This window comes from Phocoena phocoena, chromosome 13, assembly GCF_963924675.1.
Source record: "Phocoena phocoena chromosome 13, mPhoPho1.1, whole genome shotgun sequence".
NCBI classification, from domain to species: Eukaryota; Metazoa; Chordata; class Mammalia; order Artiodactyla; family Phocoenidae; genus Phocoena; species Phocoena phocoena.
The window spans coordinates 690359-718343 of NC_089231.1; the positions used below are offsets into that span (position 1 = coordinate 690359).

The 27985-nt window shown below is 43.1% G+C and overlaps 1 protein-coding gene across 1 annotated transcript; it reads right to left on the minus strand.

Moving 5' to 3' along the window:
- Window positions 1-1173: 1173 nt before the first annotated feature.
- ADNP2 (ADNP homeobox 2) lies at window positions 1174-27684 on the minus strand. The gene is made up of 5 exons (XM_065890290.1): window positions 27575-27684; window positions 19416-19536; window positions 8814-8903; window positions 3786-5160; window positions 1174-3752 (listed from the first exon to the last, which is right to left on the minus strand). The coding sequence occupies exons 2-5, from the start codon at window positions 19521-19523 to the stop codon at window positions 1885-1887; spliced, it is 3441 nt and encodes a 1146-aa protein (XP_065746362.1). The 5' UTR covers window positions 19524-19536; window positions 27575-27684; the 3' UTR covers window positions 1174-1884.
- Between the last annotated feature and the right edge of the window lie 301 nt (window positions 27685-27985).

A 27985-nucleotide genomic window follows, 5' to 3' on the forward strand; every position in this document is an offset into this window, starting at 1 on the left:
AACCCAGGGCGGGGGGGTGGGTGGAGGCGCTACTGACTTGGAGGGTAGAGACCAGGGATGCTGCCCCGATCCTGCAGTGGACAGGACAGTCACCCGAGCAAAGAATGATCAGGCCCCAGTGCCAACAGAACCCCTAACGTGCACAACTGAAGAAGGGAGGGTCAAACCATGCAGACAGCAAGCTGCGCCGTCCAGCACAGAGCACAACCTGGAGAAAGGCCGACTCCCAGCCACTGCCAGACACGGCAAGGATCTCTAGCCACATCCATTTTGTGACCCTGTAATTAGTTAGCCCTTTTGGGTTGTGCTTATTTTCACAATGACAAGTAATGTTTTTTAGAAAACAAATATGGTATCTACTTCTACGTTTAGATTGTTCCTGAGTCACCGTGATGTTTTAACAGTTGAAAGAATTAAACAGTTCTACTTGCAGTGGTGTAACAAGTTTTAATTCAAAATAGACACTCTGAAAACAACAGGTAAAAAAAAAATAAACTTGAACAAGCTCCTTGAATTTACAACAGAGCACACCAACAAGCACACACCAGTTTCACGACTGCCTCAAAAACGCACATTACAGCGACATGCAGCTGCATTTTAAAATGCGGACGGTGACATCATCTCATTTCCTGGAGACTGTCTTATCTGCCGAGTATGTTGCGCAGGTGCCCCTGCTGTGTATCACCAGCACTATGACTTAAGGGCTAAACAGGATGGCCTCCATTACTGCTTCTGGTGCTTTATGTTATTTTATATTGTGTGAAAAAACCGAGGCTTAGCTGTCCGAAGGAGAGTAATACACGAGCTCCTTAGCAATACCCCATCCCATGAACCTGGACAACTAGGCTATGGGAAAGCCCACTTCCCCAAAGTGAATAGAGATTTAATACACCAACCAGGAGACTAGCTCCGGTCTACTCATTTCACCTCGTCCCCCGCAAACCTGTGTTTATATTTCAGTTAGCAGCCACACCCAGGGGTCAACATTTTATTCCTGAGTCACACGGTCCTTCCCTTTCACTGGTTTATGAACAGTTAGGTTAGGAGGAGAGCTTGTGTGTGTGTTTTCAGTGTTTGTTCTAAAGGCACTAAAGATTTATTGTCATATCTTTGAATGGAGAAAAGACTTATCAGCGTATCAAAAAGAGGGGAAAAGTCTACACTGAGAAGTATTTTTGTACCTACAGAATTACTTTATTTGTAAAATAACTCTTGACTTATGAGCTTTAATACCAGACTTCAGGTTCAGTATATTTTTAACAAATGAAAACATTTGGTTTTCTGAGTTACAATCAAAAACAGCTGTTAGGACAAACCTGAAAAAACGTAAATCAAAAGTATAATCTAATAAGCAAATACCTTACAAGAAGAAATCAGCATAAGTTAATGCAGTGCATCCTTAAGGAACCAGACATGTCACAGGGGCTTCTACTCACTTCTCTAAACATTTACTGTATCATCTGCTGCTACTTGTGAAGCTGAGGGAGAGCAGTTTTAATTCGCAGTTAATCAAGTATTCTGAAACAAGCTGAAATTTCCTTAAATGAAAAACAAACATATATAGATTTCAGTTTTTATCATACGATACTGACACTACTGGGAAAACAAGGCATGCATGAAATATCAAAAGATTTAATTTACATGACAGAGGAAAAAATGAAAAACAACTGTTACAAAATCAAGCTGCAGGAAACAATAAATTTGAAAGAACTATTCAGTTCTTTATATAGAAGTCTTTCTGAGCACCTGAAATAAATCTAAAGAGCAGCATAAAGACCACTGAAATTGATTAGTTCAACATACAGTGAAGAAAATAACATTTTTAAAAATCTCAATTGAAAAAGACTACTAAGTATCTAGTACTTTAGATTTCCTAATTTTTTTTTACAAGTTTTGTGGTTCATAGTCAAAGTTCAATCTGTGTTTAACATTTTTAAGTTCAGACATATCAAAGCCTAAAAGTACAGAAGGCTTGTGATTTTTTATTGCTTTCATGCAAATATACCTTCTTTTTCCAAAAAATGAAGCCACGTCAATTTTCCACACCCATAAGAGTGAGGATAACAGTTCTATTTCCTTTTTACTGGGATATGGTCTCTTGTGGAAATAATCTCTAAGAAACTGCTTTTTTTCTTCGTAAGAACGGTCTTCGTATCTTTTAGGATTTAACGCTAAAACCTGGAGAGCGTCGTCGTGAACAAGGGGCGCCTCCGTCCTGCTTTCGCTCCTCTGTCTTTTAGAAGGCACAGCGCTCGTCGCCTTCTCCAGGGACGGCTCTGTGTCAGCGCTCGTGGTGACAGGCCGCTCCTCGCCCTCCCTCTGCTCCTCAGCCCCAAACTGGCCGTCAGGCATCTTTCTCTTTACGGAAAAACTGGAGTCGTGTATCACCTCACCATTGACTAAAAGCAGTTCACTGTTCTCAATAAAATTAGGCTGGACCTGCAGGCCTGAGCTGCTGTCCTTTGGAGCACTCCGACAGCGCAGCAGATGTATGGCAATGGCTGCCAGAGTCATGTTGCCCGTGTAAACCCCACAGCAGTGGATGCACTTGAAAGCCGGGGATTTCAAAATCGTGTGCACCGTTGGCATGATGTGGTGCCGCTCCTTCAGATGCAGCTCGTACGCCTCAGCCGTCACGAAGGTGCCAAAGCAAAAAGGGCAGGTCAGCGCCTGGTTGCCAGGCCTCCCGGGCGCACCCTCGGTCTGCGGCCTCACTTTGATGTACACGGGCACCAGTGACTTGGAGTGTATCCCAGCCAGCACGGCCAAGTAGACCTCCCGCTCACCCAGCTCCTCCCTGGGCAAGATGGTGATGAAGTCGAGGTGGGGAAACAGCAGGCTGCCATTGGCATCGACATCCAGCTGAAATCCTTTGTCGCTATAGTCCACGGGCAGTCTCCTCTTCCCTAGGTGCATAGCCCTACTATGCTCTGAGAGGCCTTTAATATCATGGAAAGTGCACGGGCAGAACAAGCACCCCAGGCCGTGCACCAACAAGTGGCGGATAAGCTCCTCCTCTGAGACTAAGCACTTACAGGACAAACACCGAACTGTTTTCTCTCTCATCCACTTTAGAAACGGTGCACATGCCGCCAGCTTTTCCGGCTCCAGTGTTTCAGCAGATTTGGATTCGCTGTGCTTATGTGCCACTTCCATGTGGACCTGGTAGACATTGGAAGGGAAGAGCTCGTTGCAAACTGGACAGGTTTTCCACTGCTTTGCCTGTTTGAGCACCTGATTTGCCTCTGCCACCGACGAAGAAGGCTGAACGAACATATTCTGAGTGGCATTTACCACCACTGGTGGGGAGGGCAGGCTGGCCATGGAGCTGGCCATCTGTGCAGCCGTGCCCGACTGCAGGAGCTGGATGGGCATCTGGGGGGGGGCAACAGTGGCGACACTTCCAGGGGGCACAGGCAAAGTGACAGATACTGGGGCAAGCGTGTATGTGGGAATCCCATTCACTTGTTTCCCTGTGGGTATCAGCTGTCTGAGAATAGAGCCTGATGTTAGGAAAGCGGTGTTTGGCGAAGCCCCGGGTCTGACGGGCTGATGAGCAGGCAGGACGCTGGTACTCACAGACTGATTAAGCTGCAGGACCCCCGGCCTCACTGGCTGGCCCACAGGAAGGACGCCTGACACGACAGGCTGACCGAGCTGAAGAACACCAGAGTTAACACCCTGGTTCACAGGGAGAACACCTGACGAGACGGTCTGGTTGGGAGGAAGAAGCCCAGGTGGGACTACCTGGCCTGCAGGGAGAACCCTCAGTGGGACCGTCTGGCCAGGAGGGAGGACCCGCGGCGGGACTGTCAGCCCAGTGGGGAGCACCCCCGATGGCGCTGTCTGGCCAATGGGGAGAACCCCTGACTGAACCACCTGGCCAGCAGGGAGAACCCCAGAAGTTGCTGTCTGTCCTGAAGGGATAACCCCAGCAGGGGTCATCTGTCCCGCAGGAAGGACCCCTGACGGGACGGTCCGACTCACAGAAATCACCCCTGGCGAGACCGCCTGAAGAACTCCAGGGGTGACAGAGGGATTGACAGGAAGGACACCGGACGCAACAGGTCTATTTACCGAAAGAACTCCAGGCCCAACTGGTCTGCTTATGGGCCCAACAGGCTGGCTGAGGGGCAAAACCCCCGGGCGGATGGTCTGCTTTATGGGGAGGACGCCGGTTCCGACCGACTTATTTACAGGTCCCACTGGCTGACTCAAGGGCAACGCAGGAGGGTTTGCTGCCTGATTAAGTGGAACTCCGTGAGAGAGAAAGACAGGCTGAGGTGTTGAGGGCGGCAGAGTGAGGTTGCTCTGGCCCACTGGCAGAGGACTGGAGACCAGAGTCACATGAGACTGGGCAACGGCAGGCGGGGAGTGGGTGAGGCTTCCAGAAGCGCCCGAGGCCACAGTCACTGGGGGGGGCGCACCCTGAACTGGCTGTACCACAGTTTGGCTCTGACTGTTCTGTGGCAAGGCCAGATGGAAGCAAGGAGATGTGGCTGGGATGCCCGGAGCACTGCTGTTGGGTGGTACAGCCACACGTGCAGCTGGTTTTGGAGCAATATGCATTTGCTTCAAAAGTCCAGTCTTCTTAATATGTTCTGAGATCACAGACCTAAGCTTATTCTCCAAATCCCTGTGTATATCCGACGTCAAGATGTGGTACATTAAAGCATCCTGGCTGCTGGCGTTGGCGCTGCACTTTTTACAGTAATACCTGTCGGATGGGGGCAACTTCTCTGTAGAACGGGGGTCGTCGGCTCTTGGTTGCTCACCCATCTCCTCAGTTCTCAGGCCAAAGTAGGAATTAATTAAGTAGTGAAAATGGGCTACCAGCACATGCTTCTTCATGCTGTAGTACAGAGTGTTTGAAAAGTTACACTTTAAACATGTAAAACTTATCACATCACTCCTAGATGATTTAGTTTCACCTAAAATATTCACAGTGTAGTTCTGGACTTTCCGAGCAGGTGCATGAAACATTCTGAAGTGCCTTCCCACAACTCTGGGTTGAGAGGAAAACACACAGTTTGGACAAGGGATCACCAGCTCTTGGTCAATTTCATCTTCATGGTAACGATGTAAATGATTTTTGAATGAAGTAAGCACTTTTGTGGAGTATTTACAGAGGCTACAACAGTATGGTTTTGTTCGATATCTCTGTTAAAAGAAAAGAAAGTCAAGCATAGTTTAATAAAACTATCAGATGCTACACCTTCTACAGTTGACAAGTATATGATTCTTTTCCTTCTAACTGGCTAGATCTAGTGCTGTGTTGTAAGGGAAAAGTACCCACAGACAACATGTAAATAACACTAGAGACCCTAATTCAAATTTTCACATGTCACAAAACAGTATTCTTTTCAATTTCTTTCCTTCTCAAACATGTAAAAATGTAACAACTATTCTCAGCATGTAGGCCATACAAACACAGTTTGGCCCCAAAATCACAGCTAGCTGAACCCTGTTTCCAAGCCAGCCATTAAACCACAAATCTCATTACTTAGTCCTATACTTTGAATTGATGCAGTCCTAACTGAATTAATTAAAATAAACTCAATTTTCTGCACGAAAAAGTTATTGTCTCCGCTTCTCATCCCACTTCTCTTAGTTCCAATGTTGTTTTTACTCCAAATTCTAAAACTTCTGGAATTTACCTAATATAACCAAACTTGCAAATTGTTAACTCCATCATCACTGTCTTCCATTTCCCAGATTCCTGGAGAAGGCAGGAGACACAAAGACAGCGCATGGCACAAGCAAGTAGCCAATAAACCATGCGACAAGCACTGAAGAAAGAGGGACTGTGCCTAACTCACTGTGAATAATCCTGAGGTGAGTTCAGGCCACAGACTGTAACTCTGACAGTACGGTATTTCTCTGTAAGGCAAATACGGGAAATTCAACAAGCTTGGGGCACAAGAACAGACATTTGTACAGCAGCTGGCCAACTGAGGAGCACAGTCTGTTCTAGCATCCAGGAAACCTTGCTGGTCTGACAACCTGGAGCAGTATGACAGCCTCCGGACCCCAGAGCTGGTGCCCCAGGAAACACGGGCCCTAGTTTCACAAAGGAGGAAGGTTAAGGTGCGGACAGGTTAAACGCTGGGGCAGAGGCCTTCCCATTCTGCAACCCTTTTTCCAGCTACTGCAGTGGCCACAGGCCACCCCGCTCCTTCCCAGATCTGTGCTCTCGTGACCGCTCTCTCTCATACACACATACACGTACTCCTCTCCTGTGGGTTTCGTCACCTTCTCTCCTAGTCATACAGTTTTCCTCTTGGGTCACTGGTCAGAGAAATCACCCAAACTCATTCAACAACATGTTACTACTGCCTTCCCAGCAATTAGAAATCCCAGGTTCTGGCACTTCAAGGAGGATCTATAATAAACCTAGGGCAACAGCCAACCACAGATCAAAAAGTAAAAAAAACCATTTTTCACTAATTCTGACACACTCTTCCCCCCATATTTTAATATCTCTGAAATCTGAAAACACCTTACAACTGACAGTTCAATGCTGCAACACAGCTTAAGTGTGAAGTTATTACTTTAGTTTCATTAGTGGTTCATTTTAAAATGGTGCATCTTATACTCCACAAAATGCCGTACTGAAAAACCAGATACTTAATGAAAATTACACCCAATTAAAGAGTCAATAGCACTTACTAACAACTTGTTACTATCTGTTAGTATTGAACAGATCTCTGGGTTAAGAAAAGATTTCTTAAATATGACACCATAAGTATGATCCATAATAGAAAACAATGATAAACAAGACTTCATCAAAGTAAGAAATCTGCTCTTTGAAAGACACTGTTTAAAAGATAAAAAGACAAACCACAGGCTAGGAGACAATATTTGCAAACCACATATCTAATAAAGGACTTGTGTCCAGAATCATTTTTGTGGACATGTTCAAATCTCAGTAAGAAAACATATAACCCAATTTTTAGAAAACTGGCAAAACATTTTAAGCATCAAATACTTTAAAGTAAAGAGGGTATCCAGATGCCAAACACACGAAAAGATGCTCAACATCATCAGTCACTAGGGAAATGCAAACTAACACCAGAGCAGATACCACTACAAACCTATTAAAATGGAAAATAAACAGTAAGTCCATAAGCACAAAATCCCTGACAAAATGTTCAGAGAAAAACTTGTATGTGAAAGTTCTAGGACAGTGACCAATCAGAAACAATTTGAGCGTGAGACCTTGGTTCACTGTAACAGAGTTAGAAAAAATAACCCAGGAGAGAAGCAGAAAAGAAGTGGAGTCAGGTGTTCTGGGTGCTGGTGGAAATCCTGTCCCCGTGATAGTCCCTGTCTCTCCGTCAGCCTAAGGCCTCGTCCTCAGGTCCCACAACAGCTGGGCTCCATCACCTGATATAACCTGAGCGTCTCAGTCCCAAACCCAAAAGTCCAACACATCTCATTTCTGTGCAGCATGAGCCACATAATCCAGCAGGGTCACACTTTTCTGCTGTGGTGCCCGGAACTGTCTCTGTTCACATATCCTATTACCCAGAGACAAATTAAAGCAAGAAGCTACCTACAGCACAGAGAGGGGTAAGGTACTAAAACGAGCAGACAACACAGCCTCCACCATGCCAGGCAACAGTGGTTTATTGGTTTTTTTTCTCAATATGGTATCTACTTAACAAATTCAATCTCCACTCTTTCATATTGTTATTTAACTTTTTATGCCAGGCCCTATTTACCCGAACAAAAACATAAACTCCCTGAGGAAAAGAACCCTAACTTTCACCTCTTTGTATCAAGCACTCAAAGTTTTACCTAGTTTGTAACAGGAATTCAAAATATGTTTCTTGATGAAAAGCATATAATTATAAATTATATTGCATGTTATGTTACAGAATCTTTTAAGAATTCAGATGAGAAAAATCAGGGAGGCCCAAGAAAATATTCACAAAGCCAAGGTCTTCAAAACAAGGCATATTTGAATAGCTATGAGCTGTTCTGAGCAGAATAACCAAATCAAAGCAGTTTCAAGGAACCCTGTATCTGTGGGTAGAGAGGGGAGTTCCGGGTTAAGGAGGATAAGAGACACAAAACAGGGCAGAAAGCAGGACTCAGGAGGACAAGGTGACAACGGAAATTTTTTTAAGTAAAATTCTGACAGAGAAATGACTCACTGGCTACAGGAATTTGTTGTTAAAGCCAGAATTCCCAACAAGGTCAACACGGTCTGGCCAAATGGGGTGGGGGAGCGGTGAGGGGAGGCAGTGACGTCATATCTGGGACGTGCTGGTTTGACACTGATGAAGGTGCTATAGTCCAGTGGCTGGGGGGCAGGAAGGGTTTTCCAGAAGAAAACACTTTAAGAAGGAGAATTCAGCGGTATGTCACATATTTTAGCTCGAATCTGCCTAAGTGTGAGGCTTCAAATTATTATAAACTGTATTCCTCGATTCAAACTCCATATTCTTATTTTAATTTTTAAAACCAGGATATACCTTCATTACATATAAAGTCATGACATTTCTTTTTACTGAGAATAGTTATATAAATCAGAAGCCCTTCTTACATCAGGGACATATAATAATCAAGGACAAATAATAGTTTCACTACATCACTTTACCAACTTGATAGGCGGAAAACTCTCAAAGCATCAATAATCCTGTATCACAAAACGTTTAACTTTGTTTTTCTTTCTACTTCCCTGAATATTTACACTACACCTCCTCCTCCTCCCATTCATTCACCTGCAACCCCAAAACATATGAACTAAATTGACACTTACCCCCAAGTTCTTAGGAAACATGAAAATCAAAAATAAAAATACATACCACTTTCTTTCCAGAAGGTTCCCAGAGAGAAATATCTCCCCATGATGTGTTATAAAAGTACTTCTCTCCTGGATCAAAGCCTTTAAGGTCCTTTTAAAAAGGGAGAAAAAGAGAGATTATTACATAATTTCAGAAGATAAAGAAATATTTAATTAGAACCTGATGGGATTACTTGGCACCTAAGAAATCTACTTGGGAAGAGTGAAATGAAAATGCAGCCCATGGCAAGTTGTGACAGAGTTCCCATCAAGCTGGAGACCTGGGGAAAATGCTGAAATAATCCAAGTTAATATTACAGTTTTTGTACCTCAGCAGCGGCCTTTTAATTTATACCGAGTACTTACTGAGTTTACACTTGAATAATAAGTGAATATGTCTTCTGAGTTTTTACAGTGTCTTAAATTCAATGCACATTTTTTTCTTCCTTTCCCATCCTTTCTTGATTGCAGTTCATTAAACCATCCTATTACAGAGTTGATTTCCTTCCTGGCCGTACTTGTTAGGGTGCTGGATTTTTTTCCATGTATTTAGTCTTTCGTAAATTCAAATATATATATAAATATATATATATTTTTTTAAAGTTACAGTTTTATAAGAAATAAACAGATGAGGTTTCCACAAGTAAGTTTTGAAAGACAGAAACTGCATGAGCAGACACTGTCTTCCATCAGCGCGAGCACCACGGAGAAGAGTGTCAGGGTGGGGAGTGACATAGGGGCTCAGTGTGTGGCTAACACCACAGGGACGGCAGGACGGAAAGGGACGCGACTCTGAGACCCTAAAGCCAGATGCAGCAGGGTTCAGACTGAATTCCGCTTCAAAGAGACAGAGTGTGAAAACTATCTGGGGGCAACTGGAGAAATCTGAGTATGGACTGGGTATTAGATAGGATGAACATTTAATGACACAGAAAGATGAAGGTAACTGAAAAAGCATGCAATAAAAAAGAGTGACTGCTACGAGCTCACTGTGGTAAATACTACACACATTTATATGTTTACACACATAAAGAGAAAGCTAAATCTCTGAATGGTAGGTACGTGGCATTTAATATTTCTATTTTCTAAAGAAATGATAACCTGTACTTTCTAACTTTCACAGTATATATTACTGGGGTTTTTTAATAATTAAAGACTATTTTAATATAAAATAAAGAACTAGTTAAGCCAGAGAATGACAATTAATATCACATCTGCCTTGGACTATACCTAGGCTAATACATTGCTACCATGTCAATTCAGAACTAGAGAAAAGTGCAAATTATTACAAGGACTTAAATTGGATATGGGGCTTCCCTGGTGGCGCAGTGGTTGAGAGTCCGCCTGCCAATGCAGGGGACACGGGTTCGTGCCCCAGTCCGGGAAGATCCCACATGCCGTGGAGCAGCTGGGCCCGTGAGCCATGGCCGCTGAGCCTGCGTGTCCGGAGCCTGTGCTCCGCGACGGGAGGGGCCACAATGGTGAGAGGCCCGCGTACCGAAAAAAAAAATAAAATAAAAAAAAATTGGGGCTTCCCTGGTGGCGCAGTGGTTGAGAGTCTGCCTGCCAATGCAGGGGACACGGGTTCGAGCCCTGGTCTGGGAGGATCCCACATGCCGCAGAGCAACTGGGCCCGTGAGGCACAACTACTGAGCCTGCGCGTCTGGAGCCTGTGCCCCGCAACAGGAGAGGCCACGACAGTGAGAGGCCCGCGCACCGCGATGAAGAGTGGCCCCCGCTCGCCGCAACTAGAGAAAGCCCTTGCACAGAAACGAAGACCCAACACAGCCAAAAGTAAATAAATAAATAAAAAAAAAAAAAAAAAAAAAAAATTGGATAGAACACTGCTTTTATTGTGAGGTTTGTAACATATATAGAGGTAAAATATATGACAACAATAGCACAAAGGCTGGAAGGGGAAATGAAAGCATGCTGCTGTATACTATATGTGAAGCAGTATTATATGAGGAAGGTACCCACAAAGTATAGCTAATAAGCCAGAAATGGAGATAATATGTAATCATAAAAATATTCATCCAAACGAAAGCAGAAAAAGAATAAAAAGAACAAAGAACAGATGAGATAGGTAAAAACAAACAGTGAGATGGGAGATTTAAACCCAATCATGTCAACAATCACATTAAATAACAGGGGCTGGTAAACTGTTTCTGTAAAGAGTCAGATGATAAATATTTAAGGCTTTGACAGCCATGCAGTCTCTGTTTGATACAACTACTCAATCCCACCATTGTGCACAAAAGCAGCCATAGACAATATGTAAACACTAATAAGCATGGCTGTATTCCAAGAAAGTTTATTTACAAAATGGGCAGCAAGCCAGATTTGGCCCATGAGCCATAGTTTGCCTACCTCTGGTCTAAACACTCAAATAAGAGGTAGAGAATGTCAGATTGGGTTAAAAACCACAATCCAATTATATGCTGTCTACGAAAGTCTCACTTCAAATACAAAAACAGCAAATTTATCAATGCCTGCAACGTTCTTTGAAATGCATCAAAAAATAAGATAAAATGATGAGTGTAGATATATATTCATGTTAATTTTGTAGACTTTACATGGCAGGTACATGGGTTTTCACAGTACAAGCCTTTCAGTATCTCTGTAGGCTTAAATTTTTCATAAGAAAATACTGGAAAAGGAAGAGGGAAGCAGTAATGTTCTATCACAGGCGATGAGAAGGGTTTAAAGGAAAGAGTGCTTTCCATTGTCAGATGCAGGAAAAAAAGAGCTAGTAAGAAAAAAACCACAATTATTAGGAAATAAATGGATTAAGAATATTTCAATATATTTTTGTACATAAGATGTAGAAACATAGGTTAACACATTTTTAAAAATCTGTTTATACATATATAGGTCTCAGAAGATTGACATGGGGTGGGTTCAGTGCACTCTTTTTGTTTAAGCTTCCCTAATTTAGATGCAGCAACCCCAAATTTGTAAACATTGGTTGAAATGTTCTCATCTAATCTGTAACTTGATGCAAAGAAGTGCACTAGTTGCCTCAGAAATGGCAGCTCTGAGCAGAACAGCACAGAAAGGAACGTGGTGCAGTGCAGTGAGAAGCAAGAGCTAGAGTAGTCAAGCTTTTGCACCAAAGGCAAGACTGGTAGGAAAAAAAGGCTTACAAGGTAATAACCCACAAGGTGACAAAAAGGCGAAAATGATCATGGATCCAAACTTCTACTAGACAGTCAACATTAATTCCTTCTATCTCAAACTCCCTCAATAAATCTGATAGATACTTTGAAACTCTAACGTAGGGACCTTCTTTTTTTAATCCCCTTTTTCCCTACCGCTTCTTCAAAGGTTCCTGGCCTCCATCAGACAGTATTTGTATCTTTGATAGCTGTTAATTGAGAAAACAGAGGATGACAAAAGCTGATAGGAAGAGTAATACTTTTAAATAAATTTGGATAATATTAATCACCTCAGTATCTATGAACATTTGATATATAACAGTAATTTAATGGGAGAGATTACTTTCAATTCTCAGACAATGCTTCATTTGAATTTGCAGCCACCAGAGAAATTGTATCCCTAATAACTTCATGATTCCTCAAGGGTCCACATCATACACTAGAAATCTCTCCTCTAAGCAACACACACATCATACACAGAAAGAACATCCAATGTCTCTTCCACTTTCCCACTGATTACATGTGTTTTTTTGTTTTTTTGTTTTTTTAAATCAAGCAACCCAGTACTAGTTTCCTCTACACTTTAATGAGCTTCAAGGGATGGGCCTGCCTAACGAGGCTGACCAAGCAATGAAAAGGATGGTCAGGACCGATCCCTGATGTGGGTCCAGCACACTCAAGACATGCCACATACTCTCCTAGCGTGAGTTCTGAAAAAAAACTTCTTTTAGGGTTTTACATGGGGAAACCTGTGTAAAATAATGAAGGTAATCGAAAACACACTAAAGGCAAGTGCAGAAGAAACTAACACACCATTGTAAAGCAAGTATACTCCAATAAAGATGTTAAAAAAAAAAAAAAAGAACAGAGTTGGAGAGGTCACACTTCCCAATTTCAAAACTTATCACAAAACTAGGGTAATCAAAAGTGTAATACTAACATAAGGATAGACATAAAGATTAATGGACTAGAATTGAGAGTTCAGAAATAAATCCATGCACCTATGGCCAAATCATTTTCTACAAGGCCGCCAAGTCCATTCAATGTGGGAAAAATTAGTCAAATAAATGGCACTGGGACAACTGGATTTCCACATGCAAAAGAATAAAGTTAGACCCCTATATCACACCATATACAAAATTAATTCAAAACGGATCAAAACCTAAACAAAAAGAACTACAACCATAAAACTCTTAGAAAAAAACAAAGGAGAAAATCTTCTTGACTTGAATTTGGCAATGGATTCTTAGATACTACATAGAAAGCATTGCAAACACAAAAATAAATTGGACCGGGCTTCCCTGGTGGCGCGGTGGTTGAGAGTCCGCCTGCCGATGCAGGGGACACGGGTTCGTGCCCCGGTCTGGGAAGATCCCACATGCCGCGGAGCGGCTGGGCCCGTGAGCCATGGACGCTGAGCCTGCGCGTCCGGAGCCTGTGCTCCGCGATGGGAGAGGCAACAGTGAGAGGCCCAGGTACCACAATAAATAAATAAATAAACAAATAAATTGGGCCTCATCAAAATTTAAAACTTTTGTGCATCAAGGTATTATCAAGAAAGTAAAAAGAATGGGAGAAAATATCTACAAAACATATCTAATAACGGTTTAATATCCAGAATACATAAAAAACTACAACTCAACAACAAAAAGACAAACAATCCAATTTAAAAATGGGCAAAAAACTACAATAGGCACATGAAAAGATGCTCAACATCATTAGTGGCCACAATGGCGAGGAAGGGAGAGAAAGAGGGAGAGACTGAAAGAGAGAACAAATGTTAACAAGGCTGTGGGTATACTGGACCCCTCATGCATGGCTGGTGGCAACTGAAAAAGGTGCAGCCACTGTGGAAACAGTTAGGTGGTTCCTCAAAAAGCTAAACAATTATTACATGACCCAGCATTTCTCTGAGGTATATACCCTAAAACTGAAACAGGGACTCAAACAGATACCTGTGAGGCAAAGTTCACTGCAGCATTATTCACAACTGCCAAAAGATGGAATCAACCTGTGTGTATCCACAGATGACCTGATAAAATGTGGTATATGTCTACATAATGGAATATTACTTAGCCATAAAAAGGAGTTAAGATTTTGACACATGCCACACATAGATGAACTTTGAAAACATTAAGCTAGTGAAATAAACTAGTCACAAAAGGACCAATACTGCATGATTCCACTCACATGAAATATTTTTAATAGGCAAATCTATAGAGACATAAAGTAGATTAGAGTTTATCAGAGGCTGGGGTGGGGCATGGGGAGTTACTACTTCAAGGTTACTGAGTTTGTTTTGAGATGATGAAAATCTAGTTGCAAAACAGTGTTAATATCATTAATGCTACTGAATTGTACACTTAAAAATAGCTAAAATGCAGAAGTCCTTGGTGGTCCAGTGGTTAGGACTCGGCGCTTTCACTGCTGGGGCCCAGGTTCGATCCCTGGTCAGGGAACTAACATCCCACAAGCCGTGCAGCATGGCCCAAAAAAAAGGCTAAAATGGCAAATTTTATGTTATATATATCTTACCATAATAAAAAAATTCTATAAATACACTTGGAGGATTTAAGAGAAAAAAGAGGTTAAAATATTTCATTATTTTATACTGACTACATACTGAAATAATATTTTCAACATGAGGTTAAATAACTAAATTTTTTTTTAACTAAATTTAAAAAATCGTTAAGTTTTCAAAACGACCAATACAGTTGCACAGAGCCCTGTGCTCAGACAGGCCAGTGCTGGGGTGTAATCCCTGTTGTCAGCATTTTGAAAGTGTTAATAATTTCATCTTTGAATTTGTTTTATAAAGTGAAGTCTGATAGGACCGTGGAGCATGTGTCAGGGGCCTGAAGCGTCAGCTCACGCATGGTCCTACCTCCACTGTCCCGGGACAGATTCTGTCCCTGCTCTCAGTCTCCACAACCCTCCAAACTCCCCTCACCCTGCAACCACTCCTAGACTCTTGTCCACCACCTGGGGCAATAACCAAGTTGTCAAGAGGTCCATATTCCCCAGTCGCCCTGGTGGGAGCCAGGCAGACCCAGGGAGAGGAGGAGGAAGGTGGTAACCAGCCCAGCCCTGGACTGGCAGCACCAAGGTGTTTGGTAGATAACTTGGGGCCTTGAGCCCACCCTGGATCCAGGCAACAGAAGCATCCTGGCACAGAAGCTGCAATCTCTTGGGAGTCACCCATCTGCTGTGGGTTGGGACAGTGCGCCTATGGCCCTGCATTTTCATTTTGCACAGTGCCCTCCAAATTATGTAGGTAGCCTTTAATTTAACTGATCAAATGTTAACTTTTTTTTTAATATCTTGATCTAATTTATTTTATTTTATTTATTTATTTTTTTTTTGCGGTACGCGGGCCTCTCACTGCTGTGGCCTCTCCCATTGCGGAGCACAGGCTCCGGACGTGCAGGCTCAGCAGCCACGGCTCACGGGCCCAGCCGCTCTGCGGCATGTGGGATCCTCCCGGACCGGGGCACGAACCCGCGGCCCCTGCATCAGCAGGCGGACTCTCAACCACTGCGCTACCAGGGAAGCCCTATTTTATTTTTTAAATTTTTATTTTATTTATTTATTTTTGGCTGCATTGGGTCTTCATTGCTGCGCGTGGGCTTTCTCTAGTTGCAGTGAGCAGGGGCTACTCTTCGTTGTGGTGGGCAGGCTTCTCATTGCAGTGGCTTCTCTTGTGGTGGAGCACGGGGTCTAGCATGCGGGCTTGTGGCACGAGGGCTCAGTTAGTTGTGGTTCACGGGCTCTAGAGCGCAGGCTCAGGAGTTGTGGCGCACAAGTTAAGTTGCTCCGCAGCATGTGGGATCTTCCTGGACCAGGGCTCGAACCCATGTCCCCTGCTTTGGCAGGCGGATTCTTAACCACTGGGCCACCAGGGAAGCCCCCAAATGTTAACTTTTTAAAAAACTCCTCAAGATACTCTAAGGAGTAGCAGGGTTTAGATCTATTTTTAGAAAAGGAGATAAGGTTCTTGGAAGAGCCTATTTCCCCTAAGATTCACTTTTCTCAGCCAGGCTTTTGACAAGAACTGTACAGCCTACGACTTGAGGGCCTAACTCTTAGGATAAGTGGAGTCGTATATACCTTGGAAATCAGAGAAGGCAGAGTGATTTCTCACTATGAAATCTGAAACGCTGGCTAAGGAAACGCAAAGGACCACATGGACAGGTGTTCCCAGGGCTGACTCTCTGTAAGCACCCACAGACTTCAGATAAATTGCTTCTCGCTTAACTTAACTTGGTCAGTACTGGTTTTCGTTGCTTGAGACCAAGAGACTCTAAATAATACAATGGATTAAGAATAAATGCATTTGACGTGGAAAGAAGTTCTTCATATGAGATTCAGAGAAAAGTAAGAACAAAGCTACTAGTGTAGTATTTTATAGATAGATCATGTCCTGTTTCTAAAAATCTGGAAAGATATAACAGTGTTTACCATGGGGATTCTGGGGTAACGGTTTACAGTTGAGTCATAGTTTTCCTCTAAGTCTGTGTATATTTTCTAATTTTTCTATAATGAACTTCTACATTGCTTGAATTTTCAAAAATTTTGCAAAATATAGGACCAACTACAAATTAATAAAACAAAAGTTTTCCCCCAAAAGAAATAGTAAAATTTAACCCAATAGTTAATTAACAATTCTGGTATGCCATTCAAATCTCTTACTTTTCTCTTGTAAGGTATGTATGTTTCTGTGTCACTATAGTCTTGGAAAGAAAAAGTAAACAGTCCTGAACAAATTCAGATGAGTAAACAATTCTTAGGCTGACTGAGGAAGCAAGTTAGTGAGGAATGTCCAGTTTTACGCCATGTCAAAAACAAAGGACTCCAGGATGAAAAATTTTAGTTGTTTCTGGCATTCTACCTAAAAATAAAACTAATTCTGTAAAAATTCCATTTAAAAAGTAAATTCACATTAAAGGAGACTAAAGAGAGATGACAACCAAAGGCAATACCTGACCCTAAATTGGGTCCACCACTGACAGGGGGAATAATGCTATAAATGATTAGACAAAAATGTCATATCCATGTTAAATTTACCTAAGTTCATAACCATCCTGTGGCAATATAAGAGACTAATCTTATTCTTAGAAAACACACACTTTAAGTATTTAGGTAATAAGGGTCATGAGATAAGCAACCTACTTAAGTGGCTCAGGGAAAAATACTACACACACACAGCACAGGCAAAAGTGTGCAAATATTAAAGCAAATGGGAGAAAATGTTAACAACTGGTAAGTCTGGGTAAAGGGTAATGAGTGTTCCCTGTACTATTTTTATTCTTGTAACTATTCTGTAAGTTTGAATTATTATTTCCAAATAGAACAGTTTTTTAAAAAACTGAATTCACTTAGCCTAGTGTGATGGGGGTTAATCAACTGGGTTGTCATTCTAAATTCCATGTTCCTGAAATATTCTTTCTAATTCCACTGGAGAATCCTACCCTATCTTTAAAAACATGGGGACTTCCCTGGCGGTCCAGTGGTTAAGACTCTGTGCTTCTATCGCAGGGGGCACAGGTTCTATCCCTGGCTGGGGAACTAATATCCCTCATGCCATGCGGCACGGCCAAAAATAAATAAATAAATACACAAATAAAAACAAACAAAAAACAGTTCAAATCTCATCTCCTCCATAAAGGCTGTTCTAGCCTCCTCAGCTAGAAGTGATCCGTCTGTTTCTCACTATGACTGTTTCAAGTTTGTCTCAGCTCCTGCTAGACTGTCAACCCCCTTCAAGGGTAAGTATCCTGACTAATTCTCTACATTCCTTGGAACAAGGACACTGAGGCCCAAAGAGTCACAGATGTGCCCAAGGCCACACCACTAGCTGCTAGCCAGGACTAAAGTGAAAGCCACACCTTCATCCCCCAAATATTCCAAAGAGAGTTTCAGTCTGTTACTGAAGGCACTGCTATACCTTCAGGGCACATTTTTTGAGCATCTACCGCAGGCCAGGCACCATTCCAAAAATTTTCTCATACATTATCATTTGAAATTTCCTCAGTCTATATATATTGTGCTCTTAGCCTGTTATTTTTATATTCTCTGCAAATATTACTTAAACTCACATACTTATCTATTATTAATGGACTATGTGTCCACTACCTACCTTCTCAAACCTGTCTCCAAAAGATTATCCTGCTTTCTTCCTCATGCATAAAATATGACTTACAGACAGAGCTGCAGGAACAATGACAGTGCTCTCACTTTAAGACTGTTCTTGAACAACAGTGTCTAAGAGCTTCCAATTCAGTATCTCCTCCAACCTTTTATTTCCAAATAAACTTTCAGGCACAGTCTGTTATTGAAAGTACTTCTCTACTTGGGTTTTACTTTCATTCATTCACTTGAAAAATATTTGTTAAAAAATATATATATGTTAAGCATGTACAGGTAATAGAGTGGATAACCAAACAATGTGGTGCATGCCTTCTTACATTCAAGTGAGGGATACAGATAAACAAATAACATCAGGTATTGCAGGAGCTCTGAAGAAAGAACAGGTAAGATAACAAAGTGAAAAGGGCAGCATTTTAGGGGGAAGATCTCTCTGGGGTGGTAATGTTTGAAGACAACTATTTGAGGTCTACCTTTGAGAGATTTTACTTTAGAGCAAAAATCAATTCTGACCATTAATGAGAATCCTGGTTAAGTATTGGTCTTTCAGCATCAGAACACCTGAACACCTTTTTATAAATAAAAGTCAATCTGGTTCAAAGTCTGAGATTTGAAAATTAAGAAACTGAACTCTTCCCAGGCCAGTAACACCTTGAATCGAATTCTTCACAAGTCTGAAAAATTCAAAGCAGACACGGTCCCTATTTCAATAGCTATGAATTAAACATGCATAGAATTATAAGTGGCTATAAAGCTACAGAGCAAGCTTTATTTAACAATTTTTATTTCTTTATGCCGGCCATATATTCTCCAGTTATAAGAAAAGATAAAATTATATGAGAACATAACTTATCAATAAAGTGTGTGACTGTGACCTTAATTTTTAAACTTTTGTAAGACTGAATGTATTAAACTCACAAATCAGAAAAAAACAAAAGAAAACAAACAACCCTATCATACAAGCATGCATCCCCATTTGACGATCACTCTGACAAAATTGAGTTAGTTTTCTTCTGATAAAATAATTTATGTAATTCAAGACACTCCCCTCAAAGATCAAAAACAAAAATATGTTGCAACTAATGACTATGAACAGTCCCTCCTAAAAGTAACGTTAAAAACTGGAAGAGCCTAAAGTAGCCCACTTTAAGTCAAAGACATGAATAGAAACGAATGCTATTCCCACACCTCATTTCAAGAGTTGGCAATTTCCATCTTGAGGCATCTTACCCATTCTCCAAAACCTCCCAGTTCGAATCTCACCACCCCCAGTATCTCCAATATTACTGTCTTCTCTTAATCTGTTACTAATGCCTTCTTACCTTCAGCAACTCCTTGCAGCTGTCAAGCCCAATATCCATAAGAATGCTTTTCACCTTTTTCCGTACCTTCCTGATGTTGTCAAGATTCTCCACGGGAATTTGAAACATTTTTGAAATTTTCCTTAAAAGGGAAGAAAACAAAACTGTAATAAGTACATATACCCATACACACACACACATAAAATTTTTTAAAACAGGGCTGGTAAAGCAGAGTAATTTTATTCTGGGACAATTAGATTTCCACATACAAAAGAATGAAGTCGGACTCTTCCCTTATACCATATACAAAAATTAACTCAAAATGGATCATACATGCACACGCACAAGGTGAAATTTTAAAACTCTCAGAAGAAAACATAGGCATAAATCTTCATGACCTTGGATTTGGCAATGGATTCTTAGATATGACACCAAAAAGCACTAACAAAAGAAAAAATAGATAAGTTGGACTTCATCAAAATTAAAGACCTACCTGCTTTGAAGGAAACCATCAAAAAAGCAAAGAGAATCCACAAAATGGGAGAAAATATTTGTAAATCTTACTTCTGATAAGAAACTTATATCCAAAATACATAACAATAATTAAAAGGCAAATAAAAACCCAACTTAAAAATAGGCTAAGGGGACTTCCCTGGTGGCGCAGTGGTTAACAATCTGCCTGCCAATGCAGCAGACATGGGTTCAATCCCTGGTCTGGGAAGATCCCATAAGCCGCGGAGCAACTAAGCTCGTGGGCCACAACTACTGAGCCCATGAGCCACAACTAAAGAGAAGCCTCGTGCCTCAACGAAAGCTCCCACATGCCTCAACGAAGATCCTGTGTGAGGGAACATTATGCTATGTGAAAGGAGCCAGACACCAAGGACCACATATTATACGATTCAATGTGTATGAAGTATCCAGAACAGGCAAATCTACAGAGACAGAAAGGAGAATACTGGTTGCTTAAGGCTGAGGTGGACTGGAAGGTGATGGCTATGCGGAACAGGGTTTCCTTTTGGAATAATGACAGCACTCTAAACTCGACTGTGGCGATGTATGCACAACTCTGTGAACGCACTAAAAGCCACTTAGTAAGTGCACTTTAAATAGGTGAGCTGGGGACCTCCCTGGTGGTCCAGCGGTTAAGGCCCCACGCTCCCGGGAGCCTGGGCTGGATCCCTGGTCAGGGAACTAGATCCTGCATGCCGCAACTAAAGATCCCATGTGCCTCAATGAAGATCCCACGTGCCGCAACTAAGACCCGGCAGAGCCAAATAAATAAATAATTGTTTTTTAAAAAGGTGAAGTGCATGGTATGTAAATTACATCTCCATAAAGCTGTTTTTAAAATACCTGAAAAAGCATAAAATTAAAATAAATCCTGTGGTACTTAACCATGATAAGAGGTATAGCTGTGACCTCATTATTTTTAACACATACATAGATTAAAAATAAATACATTTGTTAATCTGTCTGTGTATATTGTATAGCTCTGTCCACTGCAAGAGCCTGGAAGCAGTTACACACCCCAGTAGCAGCGAGCACTCCTTGGGCCCAAATCTTACTTTTCTTTTTTTTTTTTAATTTTATTTATTTATTTACTTATTTTTGGCTGCATGGGGTCTTTGTTGCTGCGCCCAGGCTTTCTCTAGTTGCGGACAGAAGAGGCTAGTCTTCATTGCAGTACGGGGGCTTCTCATTGCAGCAGCTGCTCTTGTTGCAGGGCATGGGCTCAGTAGTTGTGGCACACGGGCTCAGTTGTTGTGGCTCACAGGCTCTAGAGCGCAGGCTCAGTAGTTGTGGCTCATGGGCTTAGTTGCTCCACAGCATGTGGGATCTTCCCAGACCAGGGCTTGAACCCGTGTCCCCTGCATTGGCAGGCAGATTCTTAACCACTGTGCCACCTGCGAAGTCCCTCAAATCTTACTTTCTAAATACCACTTTCCATTAAAAGGAAACAGGGCTCCTTGGAAAAAACGGCTGATTCTAGGGCTGGAGCACATAAAAGACAAGATGAGCCTAGAATGTCTTATGCCAGAAAATAACGAAGTTGCTCAAAGAATGGTGAGACATGTCAAAAGGACTCAAAAGAAGTCAAGCGCTTGAAGAAGTTCCCACAAGCCAAATGTGGGACAATGTGGGTACCAAATAAGTAATGACAATAACAGATTAATCTGTGGCACTGAATTTTCCAAAGATAGCGTAACAGGATCTCCCATCCCACATGCTTTCCTTAAAATATGTCCTTGACACTCCTCCCAAAAAGTAGGGGCATCTATGCTCCCACCCTTTGAACCTGGGCAGAACTTTGTGGCAACCTCAACCAATAAAGTGTGGCAGAAGTAATGCCATGTGAATTCCAAAGGTAGACCATAAAAATGCCACATGCTTTTGCCTGCCCTCTGGGTACCATTACTCTTGGAATCTAGACTCCTTATTGTAAGAAGTTCAACTAGCCCACATGGAGAGGCTCCACATCAACTAGCAGACACAAGAGTGAAGATGCTCTAGAGCCTGCAGCTGTCCAGTGACCCTGAGCCTTTGAGTCTTTCCAGATGAGGCCCCAGACATTGTGGAATATAAACAAGCCATCTTTTCTGCTCCCACCTGAACTTCTGACCCAAAGAATTACTGAGTTTTTTAAATAAAATGTTTCATTCTACAAAGTTTTGGGGTGGTTTGGTATTCAGAAATAGTAACCAAAAGAAAACCCACTAGAATATAAACTTAAGTCCATGGTAACATAAACAATTTAATAAATTGAAAGTTTAGTCAGGAATGGGATATTTTACATGGTTTCCAAGCATCTCCCCACAAAATACTTGTTCATAACCAAAGGGGAAAGTGTAATTCACAGAAGTCTGGCAGACATTCAGTTAAGAGACACTGTACAAAATACCTAACCTGCAATCTTCAAACGTGTCCAGATGATACAAGGGCGCACTATTCCTAATAGCCAAAATGTGGAAACAACCCAAGTGTCCACCAAATGTTGACTGGATGAACAAAATATGGCATACCCATACCACAAAATAGTATCTGGCAATAAAAGTAACTAGGTACTGATGCACGCTACAACATGAATGAATCTCGAAAACATGACTCTAAGTGAAAGAAGCCAGACGCAAAAGTCTGATTCCATTTACATGAAATGTTCAGAAAAGACAAATCTACAGAGATAGAAGGTAGATTAGCAGTCAGCTGCAGGTGGGAACGGGTAGTAACTGCACATGGATAGGTTTTTGGGGAGAGTGCTGGAAATGTTCTAATATTAGATTATGTTGTTGGTTGCACAACTCTATAAATTTACTAAAAATCAACTAATTATACACTTAGAAAAAGATCATGGAAGGAAAAACTAAGAACTGTTCCAGATTGAGAGAGACTAAAGATAACTAAATTCAATGCGCAATTCTAACTAGATTCTTTACTATAAATGATATTGGAACAACTGGCAAAACTTCAATGGAGTCTGAGGATTAGATGGTAATAAACTGATCTCCTGATTTTGATGGTTGTGTTCTGCATATATATGAGAATGTTCTTATTGTAGGAAACAGACAATATTGGGGGTAATGTGGCATCATTTTTGTCAACTTAGTTTCAAATGATTCAGGGGAAGAAGTTCTTTGTACTGTACTTGCAACTTTCTATAAATCCGAAACTATTTCAAAAAAAGTTTTAATGTGCAAGCTATAAAACAAAATCAGTTAAACTCGAGTTAAAGAAATGCCAGGTAAAAAAATGAATGCCAATTTTTTATTATCAAAACAGTAACTTAAAGATTGATAATATCCACTGGTAATGAGTATAAGTAGAAAAACTGTACTTTCTGCATGTTTACAGGACAACTGGCAGTACCTCCCAAGATCTTAAATAACAATTTCTGTAAGCCCGCAATTCCGCTTCTATACCCTCTTATAACCAAACCCCTCCTCCCTCAAGGATAAGCTTGGTGCCCCTCCGAGGAATTCCCAGAGTGGCCAGTTTATACTTATTTCTTTGCACTCACCTCACTACGTTGTAATTATCTACTTCTACACCTATTTTCCCTATTGGACTGAACTTCTTCAGGGCAGGAATCATGTTTTCTTTGCACATCTGGGCCTATCACTGAGGTTCAAAATGGAAAGGCTATGGAGGGCTGGTAACTTGGAGTCCAAGATATTCCAAGTGAATAGATCAGCATCAGAAAATGACTGAAGTAAGGTAGTAAAAGTCTGAATATACTGGGCAAAAGGTAAGTAAAACCAAAAAGGTAGACTGGAATAAAACGAGAGATGAGCGGGGCAGGGAGGGTTAACAGTGGGAGAACCTTTTCGTGGGTAATAAAGAAACATGAAGTGTTTGAGAAGCTGATTTGGAATGGACACACTTTTCAGACAAGTTATCTATGTGAAAAGTATATCTCAGGCTCAGCAGAAAGTGAGCTTGAAGGATCATTTAGCATTTTAGAACTGGGAGAAATAAAAATCATAGGAAGTAAAGTTAAAAATAATAAAATTAGGGCTTCCCTGGTGGCGCAGTGGTTGAGAGTCTGCCTGCCGATGCAGGGGACACGGGTTCGTGCCCTGGTCCGGGAGGATCCCACATGCCGCAGAGCGGCTGGGCCCGTGAGCCATGGCCGCTGAGCCTGCGCGTCCAGAGCCTGCGCTCCGCAACGGGAGAGGCCACAGCAGTGAGAGGCCCGCGTACAGCAAAAAAAAAAAAAACCTAATAATAAAATTATTAACAATAAAATTCACTGAATTGGGTTCTAGCCTTCAAAAGCATAATTTAACAGAGGAGCTGTCAAGACCCTCGTGGTGGCATTCCTAAATATTAAGCACAAGGTCACTTTCAAGCCCAGACTGGATTCCTTGGCCAGAGCATGCCTCAAAAATCCTTCTTTATGCTTCCCACTCACTTTATCAGACTTGCCGTTATTTCCTCCTTAAAGTCCCACTATCCTCTCTATCCTTTGGGGTTCTTCTTTCCCCAAAGCGGGTAAACAGAATTGTCCAAGGTTAAGACCACCATCCACAGATATCCAAAACAAAAAAGCTAAATTTTTTGCTTGCAAAGAAATCTGGCCTTACAAAGCAAGTGCTGATCTTATCACAGTTTTGAGAAGCAAGGAGTACAGGGATTGGTACACTCTCAGAAGCAGTTTAGGGGTTGGCCAATTTTCACAGGATGGTTCCCAAGGCTGCTACTGACAGGCCGACCCTCAGGAGGAAGGCACTGAAAAGAGACTTCCAGTGACTGGGCAAGTTTTAAAGGGCTCGGCAGTTACTTGTTCAAGGCTTGGGAGGAGGGTCAAGGAAGTCTGTCTTCTTCAATTTGGAGAATCGGAGCTTTTTATTCTCAACTGTAAGTGCCCCCATTCCCTCATCATGGCTATTGTGGTTCCCCGCCCACTCCCAAAACAAGTACACAGATCCATTCTTAATTAAAAAAAAAAAGTTTCCTCTTTTCAGCAGTTTGCTGTTTTAGGGAAACCAAGTAAAGATAATAAAAAATAAAACGTAGGTAAATCATAGAAGTTTCATAACCTTAAAACAATTCTTTCAAAATCCTTGGTCTACTGTTGCCAATCACTTTGGGGAACAGAAGGTGACTTTTACCATTATTTCTCCATTCTCAGAGATGCAAGATTTCATAAAGAGGACCCAGTGGATTAATTAACTAGGAAAGAAGTTGTTCAGTGCTTCCATACCTATAGATCCTTTATTGATGCTGTTCTCTCTACATTCTTAGTACTCAGTTAAATCTGTACCTTCACCATTAGAAAACAGCAGGCTAATGCAGCTGCACTAATCTATCCACCTCTGTTCATAGTAAATTACCTTTAATTCCACAGCGTGTGGCAGACACGGAATTACCAAAAATTGCGCTGATGTGCACAAGAAAATATTACTTCCCAAAGAGGCACTTAAAGGGTTTCTTTTGTTGCTTTTTAGTATCGTGATTATTTAAGAATATCCCATTATTGAAAAAATACACTGCAAAAAAAATCATTCAGGTAATATAAGACTTTTTAAAGCCACAGAACTTTCTTTTCAGTTCCTGTGAAATCTAAGTTCTAAAAAGATTTCACTTCAGAAGCAACCCCACACAGTCATCTCACGAGCAAAAGCTTCTGGAGCTGCACTGCCTGGGCTCAAATCAGCTCCACAGCTGACCGGCTGTGGTCGTCGACAAGTCACTGAATCCTGGGGCCTCAGTTCCTTCTGCACAGCCTACTCTGAGAAGCACTTCTGAGAAAGAACAGTTTCATACAAGAAAAGCACTTAGAACATAAGGCTGTGAGTTGCCATTATCTAACTCCAAAAAATCTACATGAAATGTCCCAACTATTGGAATACAGGTTTGTTGTTTTTTTGTTTTTAAGTAACTTTAAAAACACATAATATTCAGGGATTTCCCTGGTGGCGCAGTGGATAAGAATCCGCCTGCCAATGCAGGGGACACGGGTTCGAGCCCTGGTCCGGGAAGATCCCACATGCCGCGGAGCAACTAAGCCTGTGTGCCACAACTACTGAAGCCCGGGAGACACAACTACTGAAGCCCGCACGCCTAGAGCCCGTGACCCACAACAAGAGAAGCCACTGCAAGAAGCAGCCCACACACCGCAAGGAAGAGAAGCCCCGGCTCGCCGCAACTAGAGAAAGCCCGCGCGCAGCAACGAAGACCCAACGCAGCCATAAATTAATTAATTAATTTAAAAAAAAAAAAAACCAGTATTTGTACAATGCATGAAAGCAAGATTCAAAGGTCTGGGTTCAAACACAGGAATACCCCTTCTCAGACTTGTGGCCTTCAGCAAGTCATCATCTTTCAGTCAGTCTCCGCACTTGTCAAACACTGCCCTAACAGGTGTGTGACATCCAGAGTGGCGGCCACGGCAGAAAGCTGGGGCGTGACCCCTCAAAGGGACTTCAACCACAAATTCACCAAAAGCACATCGCAAACCTGGGTTCAAGTTAAAAAGGGGTCCCAGATCTCTGCAGCTAAAAATCTTTTAACAACTCCACCTTCACCTCCCGTCACCGACCTTCAATTCCTAACCCTAAATCCAGCTCTCACGTCCTCACCACTGCTCAGATGGACGGGTGAGCATCTCCGCCCCACTCCGGTCCACCCTCCAGGCCAGCACCAGTTCCCTTCCTGCACACAGGTCTGTCACTTCCACGCCTGAAGACCATTGGCTCAACACAGCTGCATCTCCAACCGGAGTATCAAAGTTCGTTCAGCTCTAAATAAGTCACGCACGCATTACTTCACTTCCAAAGATGAACACGCACTTCCCACAAGCCGCACTTTTCACGCGGTCCTCTCCCCAAGACGCTCCCCACAACCTTGACTCCCCGCCCCACGTATCTGGCGAGACCCGGGTACCCGCCGCTGTCTGCCCGCACTTGCCCATCTGCATTGTAAATCACCACACACAAGAGTCCTTCAGGTCTCAAGAGGCTGCCATTACCCATTCCATTCAATTAGAACGAGTTTTAAGAGAATTCAGGTAAGCCTCCCATTCAAATTCAAAGAAAATACTTTAAATATTTAACTACTTATCATTTTGCAACTGTGTACAGGGTGAACTGGTGGCTACAGGTTTGGACGTTCCAAAGCCAAGTGAGAGGAGAAATTCTGCACCCAGACTGTACGTCAACGCAGGAAGCGACGACATATGAAAAGTTAAAACGTTCATGTCAACAACTGCATGTGGTCAATATTCACACCAAACGCTCAGGGATGAAGGAACTGGGCTTTGCTACCGGCTGTTCTCTCCTCCTGAGAGACAGCCGCCACAGCGCAGGCCGGGTGAGCTCGCATCCGCTCGGCCCGCGTCCGCACTCGCTCCGGGCGGCTCCCCGGGTCCCCGTCCCGCCGCCCTCCGCACGCCCGGCCCTCCCCTGCCGCCGCCCAGTCCCCGCGTCCCCCTCACCCCGGTCCCGTCCCCCCGCCCCGCCCTCCGAACCCCCATCCCCGCCCCCTCCCCACCCCCGGCCCCCCACGTGACGCGGAGGAACGACGGGCGCCCTTCTGGCGGCTAGCCCCGCGCCTGGAGAGCGTCGCGGGATTCGTGAGGCGGCCCCGGGCCGCGGGGTGTGGGCGGGATGGGGCGGGGCCGCCGCCGGGACTTCGCGGGCCGGGCCGGGCCAGGGGCGTCGGCGCGGGCCGGGGTTACCTACCGCTGGGCGACCGCAGCGCCGCCGCGTCCCCCGCCGCTCTCGCCGCGCCCGCTGGGGCCCCGCGCCCGCCCGCCTCAGCCCCGCGCGGCGGGACCCCGGCTCGGCGCGCGCCCACCCCGCGCGACCCCGTCCCCTCCTCCCAGCTCGGCCAGAAAGAGAAAATGGCGCTCGATTGGCCTCCGGAAGTGACGCGCGCCCTCATTTGCATGCCGGAGCAGCCAGCCAATGGGGGAAGAGTCTGCATGGGACCCCTGGGTACTGCCCCACAGGCCCCTAGGGGCCCCTGTCTTAAGCTGGACTGGAGACTCAGCAGTGGGAATGGGGGTCTGTATTGAAGCTCCCTCCCCTGACCCCCCTCCTGCCACAGTGGACTGGCCTGCCAGCCTCTCACCAGCATCTGTGCAAACTCTC

Coding starts and splice junctions, on each gene's coding strand:
- ADNP2 (XM_065890290.1), bottom strand. CDS start 19,523: ATGTTTCAAATTCCCGTGGAGAATCTTGACAACATCAGGAAGGTACGG. Junction 8,904..19,415: donor GCTGCAAGGAGTTGCTGAAG/GTAAGAAGGCAT, acceptor CCTTTTTAAAAG/GACCTTAAAGGCTTTGATCC. Junction 5,161..8,813: donor AACCTTCTGGAAAGAAAGTG/GTATGTATTTTT, acceptor TTCTTTTAACAG/AGATATCGAACAAAACCATA.